The 18,037-nt window shown below is 41.7% G+C and overlaps 2 protein-coding genes across 9 annotated transcripts in view; one reads left to right on the forward strand and one right to left on the reverse strand.

Moving 5' to 3' along the window:
- Positions 1–18,037, reverse strand: part of MT4 (metallothionein 4) — a 41,546-nt gene that overhangs the window by 20,904 nt on the left and 2,605 nt on the right. For 4 of the 5 annotated variants that reach the window (XM_023747502.1, XM_023747505.1, XM_023747501.1 and 1 more), the window contains exon 1: positions 837–1,115. The exons of the other annotated variant lie outside the window; for it this stretch is intronic. The gene's annotated coding sequence lies outside the window, so the exon portion shown is untranslated. Of the gene's footprint in view, positions 1–836; positions 1,116–18,037 lie in introns of those variants that run through there. 5 annotated transcript variants of the gene reach the window in all.
- BBS2 (Bardet-Biedl syndrome 2) lies at positions 518–17,457 on the forward strand. Of its 4 annotated transcripts, XM_006106729.3 has the most exons (17): positions 519–822; positions 2,738–2,965; positions 4,181–4,306; positions 4,533–4,595; positions 5,629–5,706; positions 8,237–8,341; positions 8,425–8,511; positions 10,098–10,233; positions 10,474–10,613; positions 11,409–11,553; positions 11,645–11,816; positions 12,398–12,527; positions 13,673–13,804; positions 14,161–14,298; positions 14,984–15,096; positions 16,148–16,296; positions 16,990–17,457. In XM_006106729.3, exons 1-17 carry the CDS (start codon positions 706–708, stop codon positions 17,094–17,096), a joined length of 2,166 nt encoding a protein of 721 aa, XP_006106791.1. In that variant the 5' UTR covers positions 519–705; the 3' UTR covers positions 17,097–17,457. The 4 variants fall into 4 exon arrangements, with proteins under 4 accessions (XP_023603264.1, XP_006106791.1, XP_023603265.1 ...); XM_023747496.1 differs by lacking the exon at positions 4,533–4,595 and having other exon boundaries at positions 518–822; XM_023747497.1 differs by lacking the exon at positions 8,425–8,511.

Here is an 18,037-nt window from a genome sequence, read left to right on the forward strand (position 1 = left end):
CAGCACCAGGGCAGAGACCACAAAACTCCTCATTGTTAGCTTGTTGCCCACAGAGCACCTCTACAGTACTGTGAAGGTTAAATGTTAACTATCCGGCACCCAGCTATGTAAGAGAAGTATGTGTTTCTGCATTTTGCATTTAATACAATCCTAGAGATGTCCTCACTTTGCCTTTTTCCTGCCTCTTTAATTGACCAACGATGGATTTCATGTAACCTTCCTTAAGTTTGTCTCCTTTGATTCTAAAATGTATAAAATGAACTGCAATAAATAAATAAATAAAATAAAACGAAAAAATAAAATGAACTGCAAAACTGCCATAGCAGCTAGAAGGAGAAGCCCCGCGGGTGCCCTGGCCACTGTAGACAGGTTAGTAATGGAAGATAAGGAGGAAAAATTCTAGCAGCAAAACACGTGACTCCATTAAGTTCAGGCTCAGCCTCGGGAGAGGCTCTACTGCGCAGCCGCAGGAGCTGGGCGGGGCCTGCGCAGCCGCAGAAGCAGCTGGGCGGGTCTGCGCAACTGCGGAGTAGCTGGCAGCCCGGGGGTGGGGGCACCTCGGACCCGCGCTCTTTCGCGCTGGGCCCGAGGCAACTGGAGCCGCCGAGTTGGTCTGGTCCCTGCGCCCCGCACCGCAGCGGGTGAGACCGGCTCCGCTGCGCCGGCATCGGGCCACCAGCCGTCCTCCCCAGGGCCGCCGCCACCATGCTGCTGCCCGTGTTCACCCTGAAACTGCGCCACAAAATCAGCCCCCGCATGGTGGCCATAGGGCGCTACGACGGGACGCACCCGTGCCTGGCGGCTGCCACCCAAGCGGGCAAGGTAACCGCTCCCACCTGCACGGAGCCTGGGCCCCTGGAGTCCCACGATCTCCGCGGGCCGCTACCCTCGACCCCGCCCCTCATCCCCCGACTCCGCCCCCAGCCTTGGGTTGCCCGGCAACGGGTCGGTTGTCCTGTAGTTCTCCATCCTGCGCAGAATAATGAACAGTGGGGTCTCGCATGAATGGCTTTTCTGAGCAGTGAACTGTGCAAGGGGAAGGGACTGGTCAGGGTTAGCAGTGGTAACAGACCTCAGATTCTCTGCCTTTCCCTCTGAACTCCTTCCACTATCTCAGACTGCCCCGAGCCACACAACTTGATGAAAAAATAGACAACGACCCCACCCGCCAATGAAATGATTCAGATTGCACTTTTGATTTTGATATGTATCCATGTACATTCACATCTTTTCCCGTAAGTTATTCACTGAATACCTATGTACTTAGTGAATAACTTATGGGGAAAGATGTGCCAGGTGCTGTGCAAGGTGTGGGAGTCACAGAGATGAACAAGACATGGTCATTCAACGGCCACCAATTTTTAAAAAAGTGTTGAGGATTGACATTCATCATCTCGGCATTCTTGCAACAATGCCAAGGGCATTGGCTCTGGTACCTACTAATTTCATGACCCGGGGCAAGTTACTTAATAATAGTATCTACAACATCGGGTTGTTATGAGGATTAAATAAGTTAATATATATGAAGCATTTGCCATATAAGAAATGGTCACTAATTGTTAACTGTTATTTTTTATCCCTCCCACGTCACTGACTAGTGGTTCAGAAAGGTTTGAAGTGATACTTGAGGTCACTCAACTAGAAAGTCATGGAAATGAGATTAGAGACCCTGTTCTCTGACCCAGCGCAGATTTCATAATGATTAAAACATTTATATAATAACCCTTCCCCTTATGTTGTGTATTCTTAGGATATGCCTTGGGATACATAATTAAAAAATAATTTTCATTAAGTTGTTTAATGGAGTAAAGCACTTAGCACAGGCTCTGGCAAAGAATAATGCTCATTGTTATTGTTAAGAAGCACTGACAAATGCCAGACAGAAATTCATATTGTTTCTGCTGGGAAGGGCCCATTGATAGTAGCTCAGCCCCTAGTTTATTGAGGTCTTATGTGCTGGGCACTGTTCTTAGCTCTGCAGGTGCAAGGGTGAATGTGACAAGTCTCTCCCCCTTAGAGCTTACATTTGAGAGGGGGAACCGGACATTTCAGGGGGCAAAATGTATTTTTATATCTGAGATTTGTATGACTCAGTTGAAGTCTGTAAAACAGGTTTACTAACTACCAGACTGTTTTAAGGGTTAGGAAGTGAATTCATTCGGTGCTTGGTTGAAAGAAAGATACTAAAGGAAGTGTTTATTATTTTATTTGCTGGGATCGTTTTGGGGTGTCAGAGTGCTCTGACAGCCTGCGGAGCCTAGCATGTAAGCTGCCCTAGTAAGCAACCAGATCAGCAGTTCTCAACCTGTGGGTCGCAACCCCTTTGGCGGTCGTATGTTCAGTTTGTAACAATGAAAATACATCCTGCATCTCAGATATTTACATGACGATTCGTAACAGTAGCAACATTACAGTGATGAAGTAGCAACGAAAATAATTTTATGGTTGGGTCACAACATGAGGAACTGTATTGAAAGGGCCAGAAGGTTAGAACCACTGAACTAGATCTTGTACATGACCTTGTTCTTGACAATGCCAGGAACCATGGATTCCCACAATTCATAGTGATTGAAAGCCAGCCATGCACAGAACTGTGTTGTAGGTGTTTTAAGTAAGTTTATGGGTGATTAAAGTGACTTTTTGTTAATGTTGATATCTGTTAATAACCTAGTCTTTTAGAAAATGTATGTTAATTTTACGTATTTTAAGGGAATGTAATGAACTGGTTTTGTTGCAGGTTTTTATTCACAATCCTCATACACGGAGCCAGCATTTCAGCGCATCCAGAGTCTACCAGAGCCCCCTGGAGTCTGATGTTTCTCTTCTCAACATTAACCAGGCTGTCAGCTGCCTGACTGCAGGAGTATTGAACCCTGCACTTGGCTGTGATGCTCTTTTAGTGGGGACACAGACGAATCTTTTGGCTTACGATGTCTACAATAATTCAGATTTTTTCTACAGAGAGGCAAGTATACCCCTTGATCGCCATAAAACCCCCCTGACCCATTCATGTTCACTTTTGTTATGCTTGAACGAGATCAGACATGGATTTTGGTTTATTACGTGGCTGTTGTACTGTAGTCCAACACCACGGTGATTTTGCCATTTGCAGCTGCTTCATCCACTTGACATTTATTTGGTCATGATTGCTAACCGCTTTCATTTTGCATTTCCCTCGTGAACAGTGATGCAGAACGCCCTTTCCTGTGCCTGTTTATATGTCTTTTGTGAAGTGTTTAAGTCTTTGCCTATTTATTTATTAGTAGTTTGTGTGTATTATTGATTTGTAGTTCTTTGGAGATAGTGGGTACAAGTTCTTTGTCAGATTTATATATAACAAATATTTTCTCCCAGTATGTGGCTTATTCCAACAGGTAGGTATCTTTTGATGAGTAAAAGTTTTCCATTTTGATAAAGCCCAGCTAATCCATTTTTTTTCTTTAACTGTGTGTGAGTGCTTTCCCTGCCCTTCTAAGCATCTTTGGTCACATAGATATGCTTCCTGTGTTATTGCACAAGACTGGAATTGAGTTTAGGACTGTATTAGTCAGGGTTCTCCAGATAAACAGAATTAACACGATGTGTATAGAGAGAGAGGGGTTGGGGGGGGGGGGATATATTTTAAAGAATTGGTTCACATGGTTGTGGAGGCTGTCAAGTCCAAAATTTGCAGGGTCGGCTAGCAGGCTGGAGACCCAGGGAAGAGCTGATGTTGAAACACAAGTCTGAAGGCAGTGTTCTGAATTCTTCCTTCCTCAGGGACCAGTCTTTTTTCTCTTAAGATCTTCGACTAATTGGACGAGGCCCTCCCACATCATAGAGTATAATCTGCTTTACTCAGAGACTGATTTTAAATGTTAATCTCGTCTAAACATACCTCCACAGAAGCATCTAGAATAATGTTTGGTTAAGTATCCTACAGAGCCTTGGACTTTGTAGCACTTTATTGTAGCAGATTAGTGTGTGACGCCAAGGGCCTGAGTGTACCTTGCATCTGTGCTCAGCCTTGCATCAGCACGCGAACGCCACAGTGACATACACCTGCCTCTCAGGAGACCATGTGGCTTCTCACATTGATGACGGAGGAATTTGAGTATCCAAATACAGATAAGGATACATGTTACCTCCCGTGTGCCTGCGCATCCTTGTTATCTGAGATTTTATTTTTTTTTCTTCTTAGGTGGCAGATGGGGCCAATGCAATTGTGTTGGGGACACTGGGGGACATTTCCTCTCCTCTTGCGATTATTGGTGGAAATTGTGCTCTGCAGGGTTTCGATCATGAAGGAAAGGACCTTTTTTGGACGGTATGAAGAACAAAACACTCTCTGTAGGACTCATTTTTACTCTAAATGTTCTTTATTTAGCTTTGTTTGTTTTTTACCATCCATATTTATAATTCTGTGCATTAAAAAAATATGCAAAATTTGAATAACACCTGTTGGTGGTTTGTAATCTTCTCTTCCCTGTGGCTATTATAGTCAGATGGAGTGGAAAAAGAGGGCATGCTCATGACACTGGTTTTGTTTTCAGGTCACTGGAGATAATGTTCATTCCTTGGCCTTGTGTGACTTTGATGGTGATGGGAAAAAAGAGGTATGTGGGGGAGGAGATACTTCTCTTTGTGTTCAGCTGAATAAATTTTCCCGTGCAGTGGCCTTGGTGTTGGGAGAAGTGTCAGCTTCTCATGGTTGCTCTTGGGCTCTGTTGCCTCAGTGATGAGCTCACTGGCCTCATTTGTCTTTCTCCTGTCTTTTGAACAATACATCACTTTGTTTGTCTAGTGCAAAGATCAAGGCCATGATGTTTCAAAGACACAGGACAGGGAGGGAGGGTGGCACAGTTGATGGGACTGCAGTCATACTCACAATCTTATAACTTGCTTTTGATGCTTTCGAATCATATCAGTAAACAGTTTTCAAGTTTGGCCAACTTTTTCAGGAATTTAGAAGTTTTAGAGATTGGCTCTTACTTCGTTTTTGAAATTGATTCTCATGGTTCCTCTAGAAATTAGCTTCTTGAGCAGCCAGCGAACTGCTGTGTTGGGCAGTGACTTGCCCCTCTCTTGTCCATGGATGCCAGGCTCTGGCATTGGAAATGGGGCTTCCATCTGAGGCAGGCAGGCGCTGAGCCAGCGAGCACTTTCAGGTGCAGCTGGAAGAACACGCCCTGATGGGATGTGCAGCCCCATGGCTGGAGGAAATCTCTAGAGCCACTACTTCTTTTTTTTTTAAAATCATATTTGTATTGATTTCAGAGAGGGAGCAAGAGATAGAAACATCAGTGATGAGAGAATCATTGATTGGCTGCCTCCTGCATGCCCCGTACTGTAGATTGAGTCCAGAAACCCAGGCATGTGCCCTGACTGGGAATTAAGCTGTGACCCCCTGGTTTACAGGTCGATGCTCAACCACTGAGCCACACTGGCCAGGCAAGCCACTGTTTCTTCACTGACTGAATTTGTTGGCGTTCACATTGGAGGGAACTTTTTCGAGCATTGGCTCACTGGGAAACTAGAAGTCTTGGGTAGCAGTAGCAACATACAAAATGTTATGCAATTTTTTGTTTTATTTATGGGAATTTTTCTGTGTTCACTTGCTGAACTAAATATGCATATTTTTATTTTAAGCTTCTTGTTGGATCTGAGGACTTCGATATTCGAGTTTTTAAAGAAGATGAGATTGTGGCAGAAATGACAGAAACAGAGGTGAGAAGTCTGACCTTGGGCAACATAGATGTGCACAGTCCAATGTAACATCAGATGAGCGTGCTGGCCATCTCACAATCTAGTCTGTCGTAGGGTAAAAACTGGGGGTTAAACAGAGCTGGACATTACAGAGAAAGAAGCATTTAAAAATCTCGTATAAGACATATTTTGAAAAGACTGATTAAATAGAGGAAAATTGAGTGGAAAGGCATTTGCTTTAATGAGTTACATCATCATCATCATATCATGCCAAGTATTTATTGTGCACCTAATATATGTCAGTCACTGTTCTAAGTGCTTTACATCAATTAAGTCATTTAACTCTACAACAATCCTATTGGGAAGGAAATACTATTATTCCCATTTTAATGATATTAAGTTTCTTCGTTAAATTACACACACAGGTCATGGCTACTAAGTGGCTTGGTCAGGATTTGAACCTGTGTGTCTTGTCCTCTTCCTCCTCCTCATGTCTGTTAAATGGGTTTGAATGAAGTACATAAGTGAGATTTTTATACTTTTTTCTCTTCATTCAAATTAAGTACTTCTTAGGCACATTTCTGTAGGTAAACTTATGAATTAGATGTTAGAGAACTTGGCTAGTTTCTTTGTGACTATAATTACTTCATGTGATTGAACCTGATATGTTTCTTAAAGAATTTAAACTTCATTTTTCAAAGCAGTCCCTAAGATTGCCCTGGTCCTTTGTTGTTTTGGCATGCTTAGGATATAAGCTGCTGGTTTTCCAGCAATGAGCAAGATGGAAACAGAATAATTAGGATATTCTGAATTAAGGAAATAGAAGATGATAAAGGAACATGGCTTGTGAACATTATAAACCGACAGAAAGAAAAAAAAAAAGAGAAGGGAGTCTGAGAGGTCAGAATGGCCCGATTCTGCAAAATGTAGTCACGTGGTGTTTGGGAGTCTGGCCTTAAAACCGCACTTGACCACTTATTCTTGATTCTCAACCACTGAACCACATCGGCCAGGCTCATTAGATTCTTAAAGGGGTTCGCCACCTCTCAGCCTGATCCCCTCCCCCCAAAAAACTGACTTGACAATCACTGGCCTATCGGTGCTGTGCCTGCATTGTCATTTCCCTTTCATGCAAATTTGTAGTAAATCTTTTCCCATTTGGTGGGAATCATTCACGTTTCATTGGTTTTCTGTTGTCAATACTTGATGTGAGGAGGGTGCATTCTTTTCTAAATCCTGGAAGAGGCCAGGAAAATATGAAGTAGAACTAAGGCTTTGAGGTGACTATTGACCCTCTAGTCCACATAAGAAAAACTAGTAAACTAAGGAAGGACTAAGGAGCATAGGCAATCTGGGCTTAAATATATGAAAATGTGGACTTTCTAAAATTATTCATTTCAGGGCCATTTTCTTGTCCTGTCAGTCTGATTTTGCCCCTAGCTCAAATGTCTTTTCCAAGATCAGCAAAATCATAATTTATTTGGCAGTTCACCAATACCAAGGACTGCCAGAAGAATGCCTCGAGCTAAATAATTCTGAAACTCTAACAGCACTTTGTATTCAGAGTTAAGTGATGTGGGTGGTTTTGTAGAAAAGCTGTAGGTGTAGAGGAAATTACATAACTATTCTCTGCTTTACAATTTATTTCTTAAATATCTTTTGTTAGGGTCAGAATGAGAAAGTAGATCTGCAAGATCATGAATGTTATTAAGCTTTGGTTTTAACTTTAAAAGGTAATTTTGTTTAGTATGTAAAAATTTATCTGTTTGAGATGTTAAACCCCAGTCCTAATATATGCATTCTGTGTATTTTCACATACATACACAGAGGCATGTGCTTGGGTTGTCACTTTTCTAAGGATTATGTGGGGGGTTTTTTCTTTCTAAAAAATGTCTTTCATCTCTAAAAAACAAATTATGTCACAGAAAAAAAAGTATACACATAATAGACATTTAGTGGTGGATTTTGTAAGTTTTTTTAAAATTTAGACCCTGGGCCCTGGCCCAATAGCTCAGTTGGTTAGAGTGTCATCCTGATATACCAAGATTGTGGGTTTGATCCCCATCAGGGAATAAACAAGAATCAACCAATCAATGCATAAATAAGTGGAACAACAAATAGATGTTTCTCTCTCTCTCTCAAAAATAAATTTAGACAGTGGAATATTATAAGTCAAGGTATAATATTGGAATAGTCATGAAAACATTTTTGAGTTAGTGTGAATTGTACATACTCTAGATCTTGTGTACTGAGCTTATTTCCTCCTTTACCCCTCAATCTTATTGTATTTCTTTTTGTAATTTGCTGAAACTTGCCACATAAGCTTGATCTAAAACAGCAAACTTTGGGAGTTTATTCAGTTCTGATGATCCAGCCTGTGAAATAGATGCATTTGAAAAGAGGAATACCGTACCCACTAATGGACTGGAAGTGCATTTAATTCTAATTTTAACACACTTGTAGCAAGGCAGACAGTTTTACAAAGCCATGCTTCACCTTAAATTGAGTCTTAATGAAACGCTGAGGTATTTTCATGTGCTATTTTTTGCAGATAATCACCTCTCTCTGCCCAGTGTATGGCAGTCGGTTTGGTTATGCCCTTGCCAACGGCACAGTTGGAGTTTACGACAAAACAGCCCGATACTGGAGAATTAAAGTTAGTATGATTCAGCCTCTGCTATGCAGAGATTTTCTACACACTGCGAGACTTCTGTACTAATTATTGCAATTCCTTTTCAGTCCAAAAATTATGCCATGAGCATTCATGCTTTTGACCTTAATTCTGATGGAGTGTGCGAACTGATAACTGGTTGGTCCAATGGGAAGGTAAGTTAAATAGCAGAGTTCAGGTGTAATTCAAACTAATAACTGTCTGAGACATACTGGCTGTAGGATTCAGAACAGTAACGTGAGGGTATAAACTCGCATTCCTTGGCTGTGCTTTCAAATTTAACTTCATAATCTTTCCACATTTTTTCTTCCCGCTGTAGTTGTCAACACTATAGCGAGTGTCCTTTTGGCCTTACGGCTCTAGTTGGGTGATAATCTCCAGCGGATTCTTTCTAAATCTCTTCCTGGAAGGACTGAGAATCCATGCAGTCAGGGTGACTAGGCATAGTCAGCAAAACAAGGAATTTTAATAAGCTAATAAAGAACCATTTGTATCGCTCTTTTCTAATAAATGAATGCAAATAATGTTTCCCCAGCTATAACTTCAAAATAAAATCTTTTTGCTTTCTTTCCTTTTTTTCACTTCAGATCAGAATTTTGTACAGTGTTTTGGCAGGTCGGGATTGTTTTGTGATCTCCATGGCACCGTTTGCCCTCTCTCCTCTGCCAGTGATGATTGCCTGGGGATCAGCTAATTCTTGGCTTTTCTCCTTCAGTTTTTCTTTACTTTTGGCCAGGACCTTGTAAACTTCCTTTGCTATTATGCTGGCCTGAGTGTTAACAATTATAAGGAAAGACTGTGTAGTTGCATATTAAGAAATTTGAAAATCCAAAGATGAAAGGCTTCAGCACCCATAATTTTCAGGCTTCCATGATGTTACTAATAGCGTGGATACGTGAATGTGATGTTCTCCAGACCAAGGGTAGGAGCTGGTAGTAGGCCAGGACCTAAATTACTTTATTTTCTCCTTGTAGTTTTGACTAGAGGATGTTTATGAAAAGATAAAAGTAGTGAGTGGCCTGGGCCATTGAGATTTTCTGTAGCTAGTCTTTTGTTGATAACATGTGTTTTGCTTAGAACACAATCATCACTTAGAACACAAATCTTCATTGTTGAGTTTGAGATGCATTTGTTTCTGGTGAGTTGGGTATGTATTTGCCTCTCCTAGGAAGAGGAGACTCAAAGATGATAGGAGACTTGCTAGGTATCCCAATAGTTTTTAAGGGGAAGAGGGACTCTTAAACAGGGTATTATAAAAGGTTCTATCTGTGGTAGAAGGTTGGCTAGTTTGGCATTTTCAAACTTTAGATATAGCTGTATTTCAACATTTATATGTAATAATTTTTTTTTTTTATATATAGAGCTAACCTTTCTTGTATACCTCTATATGCCAGGCCGTGTTCTAAGTGCTTTACATGTGTTAGCTCCTTTAGGCCTCATTCCAACCTAAGGGGTGTATGTGCAGTTATTGTCCTCATGTTCTTGTCATGGTCCCCCAGATGAGGAGACAGGCCCAGCCAGGGTGGTTAGGAAGCTTGCCCACGATCCCAGGGAGAGCAAGGGCAAAGCTGGGACTGGAAGCCAGGCAGCTGGCCTCGGGCCCAAGGTCCTAGGTGCCTCCTCAGAAACCACAGGGCTCCATGGAGTACTCTTGGAAGCTGCTCCTAAATGACCTTTACATTTCTGTGTTTTTAAAAAACAGTAACACAAGCGATTTTTCAAGTTCTCCTTTTACTTTCAGGTTGATGCTCGAAGTGACCGAACTGGGGAGGTCATCTTTAAAGACAACTTTTCTTCTGCAATCGCTGGTGTGGTGGAGGGAGATTACCGGATGGATGGCCACGTCCAGTTAATCTGCTGTTCAGTGGATGGGGAAAGTAAATTGCGATGGGAAAATCCTTGAGAAGTCAGATTTTCAGTTTGATTGGGTTAGAATACCAGAAATGCCACTGTAAAATGTTTGCTTTGCTATCCTCTGGTCCTAACAAGTTCACCCTTGTTGGGGCATGAGAACTTAGGTGTTTGGTTATCGGACCAGGTAACTGATGACTTGCAAGCAGACCTGGCTGTACGTAGGCTGTTCCTTAGTGTGGTGAGCATCTGTTCCTCCTCTTCAGTCCGGGGCTACCTGCCAGGCTCGGCTGAGATGAGAGGGAACCTCATGGACACCAGCGTAGAGCAGGAGCTCATCCGAGAGCTGAGTCAGAAAAAACAGAATCTGTTGCTGGAACTCCGTAACTACGAGGAAAATGCCAAGGTGGGGCCTAATGTGGAGGGGACATAGAATCTGAAAATTTGGGGGTCGGCATGTGAAAGCAGAACGAGAATGTCAGTGTCTGCCACGTGCGGGCTCCCTCCCTCCCACTGGCAGGAGCATAGCTGCTTCAGCCTTGTTTGCCTGGGTCAGAATGGAGGGGCATGTGTCCTTTCATCTAGAAACGCCACTTGCAGGCAGCTGAGCAATAGCGATCTTTTCGGTGATCCAAGACATTTACTGCAGCGCCATTGGTAGCAGCGAGCGGTGGGAAGCAGCTTAGATGGTGACCAGGAGCAGGGAGTATACGCTGGGGAATATGAAGCTGCTCAAAAGAATGAAGTATATGTACTTGGGCTGATATGGAAGGATATGTGGTATTAAGTGGAAAAAAAAAAAAGAAGGAACAATATGTATGGGGTATCTTTTTACAAAACAAATAACATAAAAAGTGACAACCCGGGACCCTTCAGTCCGCAGGCTGACGCTCTTTGCATTGAGCCAAACCGGCTAGGGCGCACACAACTATTTTTGAATTTGCTATGCTAAATGAATTTTGTTACTTTAAGAGATCAATGTAAAAAATGTGAAAGGCATGATGGGGTACCGTGGACCTGAAACACAGAAAGGGACGAAGGTATTTTTGCTTGGGAAAAGGCTGGGTAGAGCAAGCGGGCGCTAATGAGGAGAGTCTTCTGAATTCTGAAAAGCCAGATGAATATAAGATAACCACAGCATTAACAGTGATGTCAGTTCACTGTGTGGTGACTGAGTTGGAAGTGGTGGGATGTTTTGCAGGCCGAGTGGAGCAGCCCACTGAATGAGGCCGATGGGCAGTGGGGCATAATCCCAGCCAACACCAAGCTCCACACCGCCCTCTCAGTCAACCTGGGGAGCGAGACTCGGGCTGCTCACACAGAATTGTGCATTTCCACTTCGAACGGTAAGAGATGATTTATAGCTGGCATTTTTAGGCACCTGTGCTATCTCCGAGTGGTTCTTCAACTGCCTTCTGTTTCCCCTCTTCCCTGCAGACACCATCATCCGAGCGGTAATGATTTTCGCAGAGGGCATTTTTCTAGGTGAGAGCCACGTGGTCCACCCCAGCATCCACAGCCTTTCCAGCTCCATCTGCATCCCTATCACACCTCCCAAAGATGTCCCTGTGGATCTGCACTTGAAGACCTTCGTGGGTTACAGAAGCAGGTGACCCTCTGCAAGTCCGTTTATTTGCAGACGACACTGAGAGGGCGAGATGTGCGGGTTTTTCCATGGCGCCAGGGGTCCTGCAGGGCCACAGGAGCCTTTATTGGTTCCCAGGACCTTATTTCCCTAATTTGAAATCTTCCAAAAAAGGGGGGTATTTAAGTTTCAGATGGTTATTTTCTGGTTTTAGTCTGATGATTTTATAATCACAAGATATGGTTAACTGATGTTTTGTCTACTTCTGGTTTCGACCACTAAGACTGTAAGGGTTGGGATGCAGCTTTATATTAGAGTTTTATATACCTCAGCTTGTGGAGGAAATCCACTGGATTTGTGGAAGACAAAAAGCCTTTTCACATTTTTTTAGGTTCTTTTAAGCCCTTGGTTTATATGTATATGTAGATTTATGTTATCTCCAAATCTCACACCATCTGTGAAACCCTTAAATATCAACATGAAGACTTAGTGACTGTATTTTCTGGGCCTTGTGCCCTTAAATATCAACATGAAGACTTAGTGACTGTATTTTCTGGGCCTTGCGCTTTGAAACCGTTCTCTTGTGTCCCATTGGTCGGCCACAGCACCCAGTTTCACGTATTTGAACTGACCAGACAGCTCCCCAGATTCTCCATGTATGCGCTGACCAGCCCGGACTCCGCCAGCCAGCCGCTCGGTTACGTCAACTTTACCATTGCTGAACGGGCCCAGAGAGTGAGCATCGGCTGTTTTCTTTCAATACTTTTGCATTTTAGAATCCTTTGGATGTTACTTATTAGAAGAGAGGAATCACATGAATGAGTTATTTGATAGCAGTAAATATGACATGAGTTATATGGCTTGGAGTTGGTTGATAACCTAACAAAAATGTTGTTAAAGTACCCCCTCCCCTCATTCTGAAAAAATACAGACCGTATTTACCTGAACAATCCTTAGTTACAGGTGAATGCTCACCAGTTTTTAATTTCTCTCTATGGTTATGGTCCCAGTGTGGTTGTCCTGACCTAGTATTTAAAGAGGACCCTGCATCCAAATGGAAGGAGAGTGGGACTTGGGGCTGGGAATATTTTTGGGCTCAAATGCTACCTTACCTGATTAATTTCTTAGTGATTTTTGGGAAATGCCCTGCACCAGTCTGAGCCTCAGTTTCCTTATCTGTGAGTATATCTTACCTCCCAGGGGTCCCTGAAGATTACATAATTGGTGTGAAAGCACCTTGTAAATTTGAGAGACCTGATACCAATGGACTTTAATCGTGGCCGGACCTCAGAATTCTTAGTGAGGCTTTTTAATCACATAGATTCTCAGGCCCGTGCCCAGCCCATGGAACCAGACACTCCATAGGTGGGCCCTTCCAAAAGCCTCGTGGTTGTTCTTATGTGGAACTTGTGTTATAAACCACTGTAAATATTAACTTATTAATATTAATATCAACTTATTAATATTAAATTTTATTGTGTGGATGTGTCACACTGTTTATGCTCTGTGTGCATGCATATTTCATTATTTTTTTTTTTTTAAGAATGGACTGGAGTAATTTTAAGCAGATTACATTGTCCAGAACATAGCCACAGAAGAGCTATCGTGTAAACAGAATTAGCACTATACCTGAATTGTTTCTGCATTGCATATAAGCTTATGTCTAATTTGAGGATACTATTAAATCATGCATGCTGTGGGGCCAGACATAATTATGAACATGCACAAGGTGGGGAAAGGGAGTGTGGTTAGTGTTTTCCTCGTGGGGGTGGTATGTTCATTTACCAAACAATGAAACGAGAAAGGAGGATAACTCTTAACAATGACTGTAATTGAAAATGACTATACTTGAAGTTCACTTCATCCTATTCATTTTTAAGGTTTTTGTTTGGCTCAACCAGAACTTTCTGCTCCCAGAAGACACCGACATTCAGAATGCTCCATTTCAAGTGTGTTTCACATCCTTACGGAACGGTAGCCAGCTGTATATAAAAGTAAAGCTTAGTGGAGAGGTAAAGTTGAATGTTTTGGACATAACTTAAGTCTGTTTTTCTGCCTCCCTCCCTCCTTCCCTTTAGCACTTCCTTGTTTAACTTGGGGAGGGTCAGGAATACAGAGGTGAACAGAAACATTTTCACTGTTTGAATGATTTTGTTGTTTAGTTTATGAGGCTAAAGGAATGATCTTTTAACCTGCTGCTAAAATAATGAATGTGGTCTGTAATTTCCTTGAGGGTTAACCCCTATCTTATTCATCCACATATAAATTTATACTCAATAAATGTGTTGAGAATGGGGAAATTCAGGTTTCAGCTTAGTTTGTCTTTAATATCTGAGGATGCTGAACTTGTCTCTTTTCCTCTGGATAGATCACTGTGAAGACTGATGACATTGAGCTGGCTGGTGACATCATCCAGTCAGTTGCATCATTTTTTGCTATTGAAGACCTTCAGGTGGAAGCAGATTTCCCTGTCTACTTTGAGGAGTTACGAAAAGTGCTAGTTAAGGTGAGGGCTACCAATGGATGCATTTATGAGAACGTGGTGGTTTAATGTCTGAAATGTTTCTCGTAGGAGAGTAATGGCACTACGACTGTACGTGTGTTATATGATAATTACATTTTAAAGAATTCTGCAAATTCTCAAAATCAAAATTGAACTAGTATTGGAGAGTTCACTAATTAAAGGATTTCTTTTATAACAGTGAGTGGTTAGCTCTTGACCACCCTGCTTTCTTTCTTTGATTTAGGTTTCTTTCTTTGATTTAGGGGAATACTTTTTAAAATATATATATATCAGCAGTTTCCTTTGCTAACCCTTCATCTTACTTTTATCTACTTTGCTCTTTGGTTTAGGGATTTCCAACAACACAAATTCAAAAGAAAAAGGAAAACTAACAATTTTGATTGGTCCCAAATTATAACAAAGTTCCTACCCCCAATCTCTAGAATGTTAATATGAGCGTTGCTAGGGCTCCAGGCTTAGGCACGAAAAGGATCCAACTGGAATGTCATTGTGAGTGTTGGAGGCAGCACAGACTAATCACTTCACTGAGGAGGAGCTGACACAATGGGCCAAGTCGGTAGGGGGAAGGAGAGGGCCTTGCTATATGGTAGACAGTGTCTTCTCAGGCTGTCTGGTTTTCAAGCAGTCTGGGAGGTCTTTTTCATTCCTGAGTGTTCATGGTCTCCAGGTGGATGAATATCACTCAGTGCATCAGAAGCTCAGTGCTGACATGGCTGACAATTCCAACCTGATCCGAAGTTTGCTGGTCCGAGCTGAGGATGCTCGTCTGATGAGGGACATGTGAGTATTTACCGTGACTAGGACAGGTACAAGATGAAACATGGCAGCAATATGGAATAGCCGCTCTCAGATGCTACTAGGAGGAGTGTGTTTGGTACAAAGACTTTGTAAAATAACTTGGCATTATCAGTAGAGTTGAAAATACGCATACCCTATGCCCCAGCAACTCTCTTGGTTTACAACCTAGAGAAACTAATGCCTGTATAAACCAGGATATTTTTATAAGAATGCTCATAAAGGCTTGTTCATGAGAACTCCAAAGAGGAGACAATCCAAACTAGCATAACACTACTGTGGATAAATTATGGTATGTCCATACAAATGGAACACTACTTGCAATGAGAATGCATGTATCTCAATAACATGTACCAACGTGAACAGACCTTATAAGCATAATGGAGATAGGCAGAAGTAAGACTCAAAAGAATATGTGTAAAATGTTTCCATTTATATATAGTTTGGAAACAGATTAAACTGTATCATTTGGGAAGCGTACATAGATGATAAAAATATAAAGAAATGGAGGGGAGAGATTCTCATATAAGACAGTATTTTCTCCTCAGGAAGAGCACATTAGGAAGCTTCTGGGATGCTGGCAATGCCTTTTTGACTTGGATAATAAACATTTGTTCTGTGAATTTTTTCGAATGTGCATTATATTTTACAATAAAAAGGTGAAAATGAATAGGGGCAGGTCTAGCAGATTTTGTCTAATGAATGTTAATCTGAAGCCTGGAAGACAGGCGATCACCTTGCTCACTTTTCCCAGCACAGTGGGCACTTGATCATTCTTGGCTCCTAAATTCAAGCAAACTGTGGACTGATAAGAGAGGAAGACCACTTGTCTCCCATTTATTTGTAAGAAATAGAGTACTTTGATAGAAACCTCTCAATGTTTTCAAAGCAAAATTTAGAATTACCCTGCTTTAATGACAAACAGCTAAGAATTTGGTGTCTTCTATTTTTTGTTTCTAAGAAGTTTGCATGGTTTTTTCAGTTAAGCCTGCTGTGTCAAGGTACAGTGATAGTCAATTTCTATCGATTTCCACAGGAAAACAATGAAGAATCGCTATATGGAGCTCTATGATCTTAATAAAGACTTGCTAAATGGATATAAGATTCGCTGTAACAATCACACAGAGCTGCTGGGAAACCTCAAAGCAGTAAATCAAGCAATTCAAAGAGCAGGCCATCTGCGTGGTAAGTCTCTGTATAGCGCTATTATTAGTAATTTGGGGGTGAGAATCACTGAAGATGGCGGTAGCTTCAAGAATTTCTATTGGGGCCTGTATCTATTGAGACTTTTAACACTCAAGTTGGCACCAGTCGCTTGAGTTTCAGTCAGCCTGTTCAGCTTGGTTAGTACCCAGATTTCAAGAAAGCTAGTAGCTCCTTTTCTTAGACCTTGCGGCATCCTTGAAAGAAAAACCTAGTGACACATACCTAAGAGGAAAGCCTTCAGTACCCTTATTAAAAAAAACAAAGGGAGACTGAAAATTCATGAGTTAAGTGTTCAATTTAAAAGTTAGAAAAAGAACAGTAAAGTAACGCAAAGGAAGCAGAAATAACCAGAGATTTATACCTAAAATCTGCTGTTTGGGGTCAGTGCTTTTGACTTCCTTTTAATCTTTGGTAGGTGGATATGAGCTTTGATCCTTTTCTATAAAACTGACTTGATTTCTAGGTTTGAAATGGTCTCTAGATTTGGTTTGTGATAAACTTCCTCACACAGGTTATTCTTTTTAAGGGAGTGATAAGATAATTTAGTTGAATTTGCACTACCATTAACTCTCTTCTACCCTAATTTCACACTTTTAAAGCTGGCCTCTGATTTATAATTTCACTATTAATAATCTTTCAGATTGTACTGATTTGCTATTTCTTTTCATATAGTTGGAAAACCAAAGAACCAGGTGATCACTGCTTGTCGGGATGCAATTCGAAGCAACAACATCAACACTCTGTTCAGAATCATGAGGGTGGGGACAACTTCTTCATAGGAGAGAGAATAGGTAGTGAAGTTCCTAGAAAGTGTTCTTTCCTAAAAATCTAGGTTGGTTTGCTTTGGATCGCATCCTGGTGAACTGAGGGTGCTGAGAATGAAAACAACCTTGGTGAGTTGTACAAATGAAAGACAAAGCATTGCATCTGAAAAGTGTATTCACTTTCTGTTTTTAGGATCCAGTAGTTCCGTTGCCAAATAAAAGTAGGTTTGTATGGAGGGAGGTGAATACTTTTGGAACATTAGGGCTCCGAAGTCCAATTATTTCTGCATATATGTAAAGCTGATGTATAGATACATCTATTTTCTTGTAATTGAACTTGTAATTTTAAAATAGATTATCTACCTTTACATTAAAATTTGTGTTGCCTGATCTTTTAAAATCACCACATCAGAATTGCATAAACCATTTCTATTACGTGCAGAGAAAAAAATACGGACATTTGTGTACCTTCATTTTAATCATTGAAAGGTGGGTGTAAACAGATTTGTATTGAAAGTTTATGTGATCTATTGGTTGGAGTAATGTTAACTGCTAAAATAGACCTCAGAATTCCCAAGGACCCATTTACTTCTCAGTATGTCAGATTTCTCTATAGCTGTTCAGGGACATCTAGGGCAGCCTTTCTTAGCCTGAGTTCTCTAGAGTAGCGGTCGCCAACCTTTTGGACCTCACAGACCACCGGCTGGCAACCGCTGCTCTAGAGAAACCTGCCTCAGGAATGACTGGGGTGACCACTTCTACTGCAGGCAGTGAGGACCTTATGGCCTTGGGGCTTCCCTCTCACCTGGAACTCTACGGGACCAGGGCTGTCCTAAGGCCTTGCAGTTATTTCTGTCCAAGCCAGCAGAAGAGGAAAAGCTTTTCAAGGCTGTGGTCTGGAAATGGCCCACTCCTCTCCACTCGTACTCCACAGCCAGTGTGGCCACGCCCGACTG

The sequence above is a fragment of the Myotis lucifugus genome, unplaced genomic scaffold (assembly GCF_000147115.1).
Source record: "Myotis lucifugus unplaced genomic scaffold, Myoluc2.0 scaffold_895, whole genome shotgun sequence".
NCBI lineage: Eukaryota > Metazoa > Chordata > Mammalia > Chiroptera > Vespertilionidae > Myotis > Myotis lucifugus.

Bases quoted from the DNA above. Each gene is read 5' to 3' on its own strand.
- BBS2 (XM_006106729.3), top strand. From the start codon at position 706: ATGCTGCTGCCCGTGTTCACCCTGAAACTGCGCCACAAAATCAGCCCC. The intron at 10,234-10,473 runs GTAAATTGCGAT...CCTCCTCTTCAG, and splicing joins CTGTTCAGTGGATGGGGAAA to TCCGGGGCTACCTGCCAGGC. The intron at 14,299-14,983 runs GTGAGGGCTACC...CATGGTCTCCAG, and splicing joins TACGAAAAGTGCTAGTTAAG to GTGGATGAATATCACTCAGT.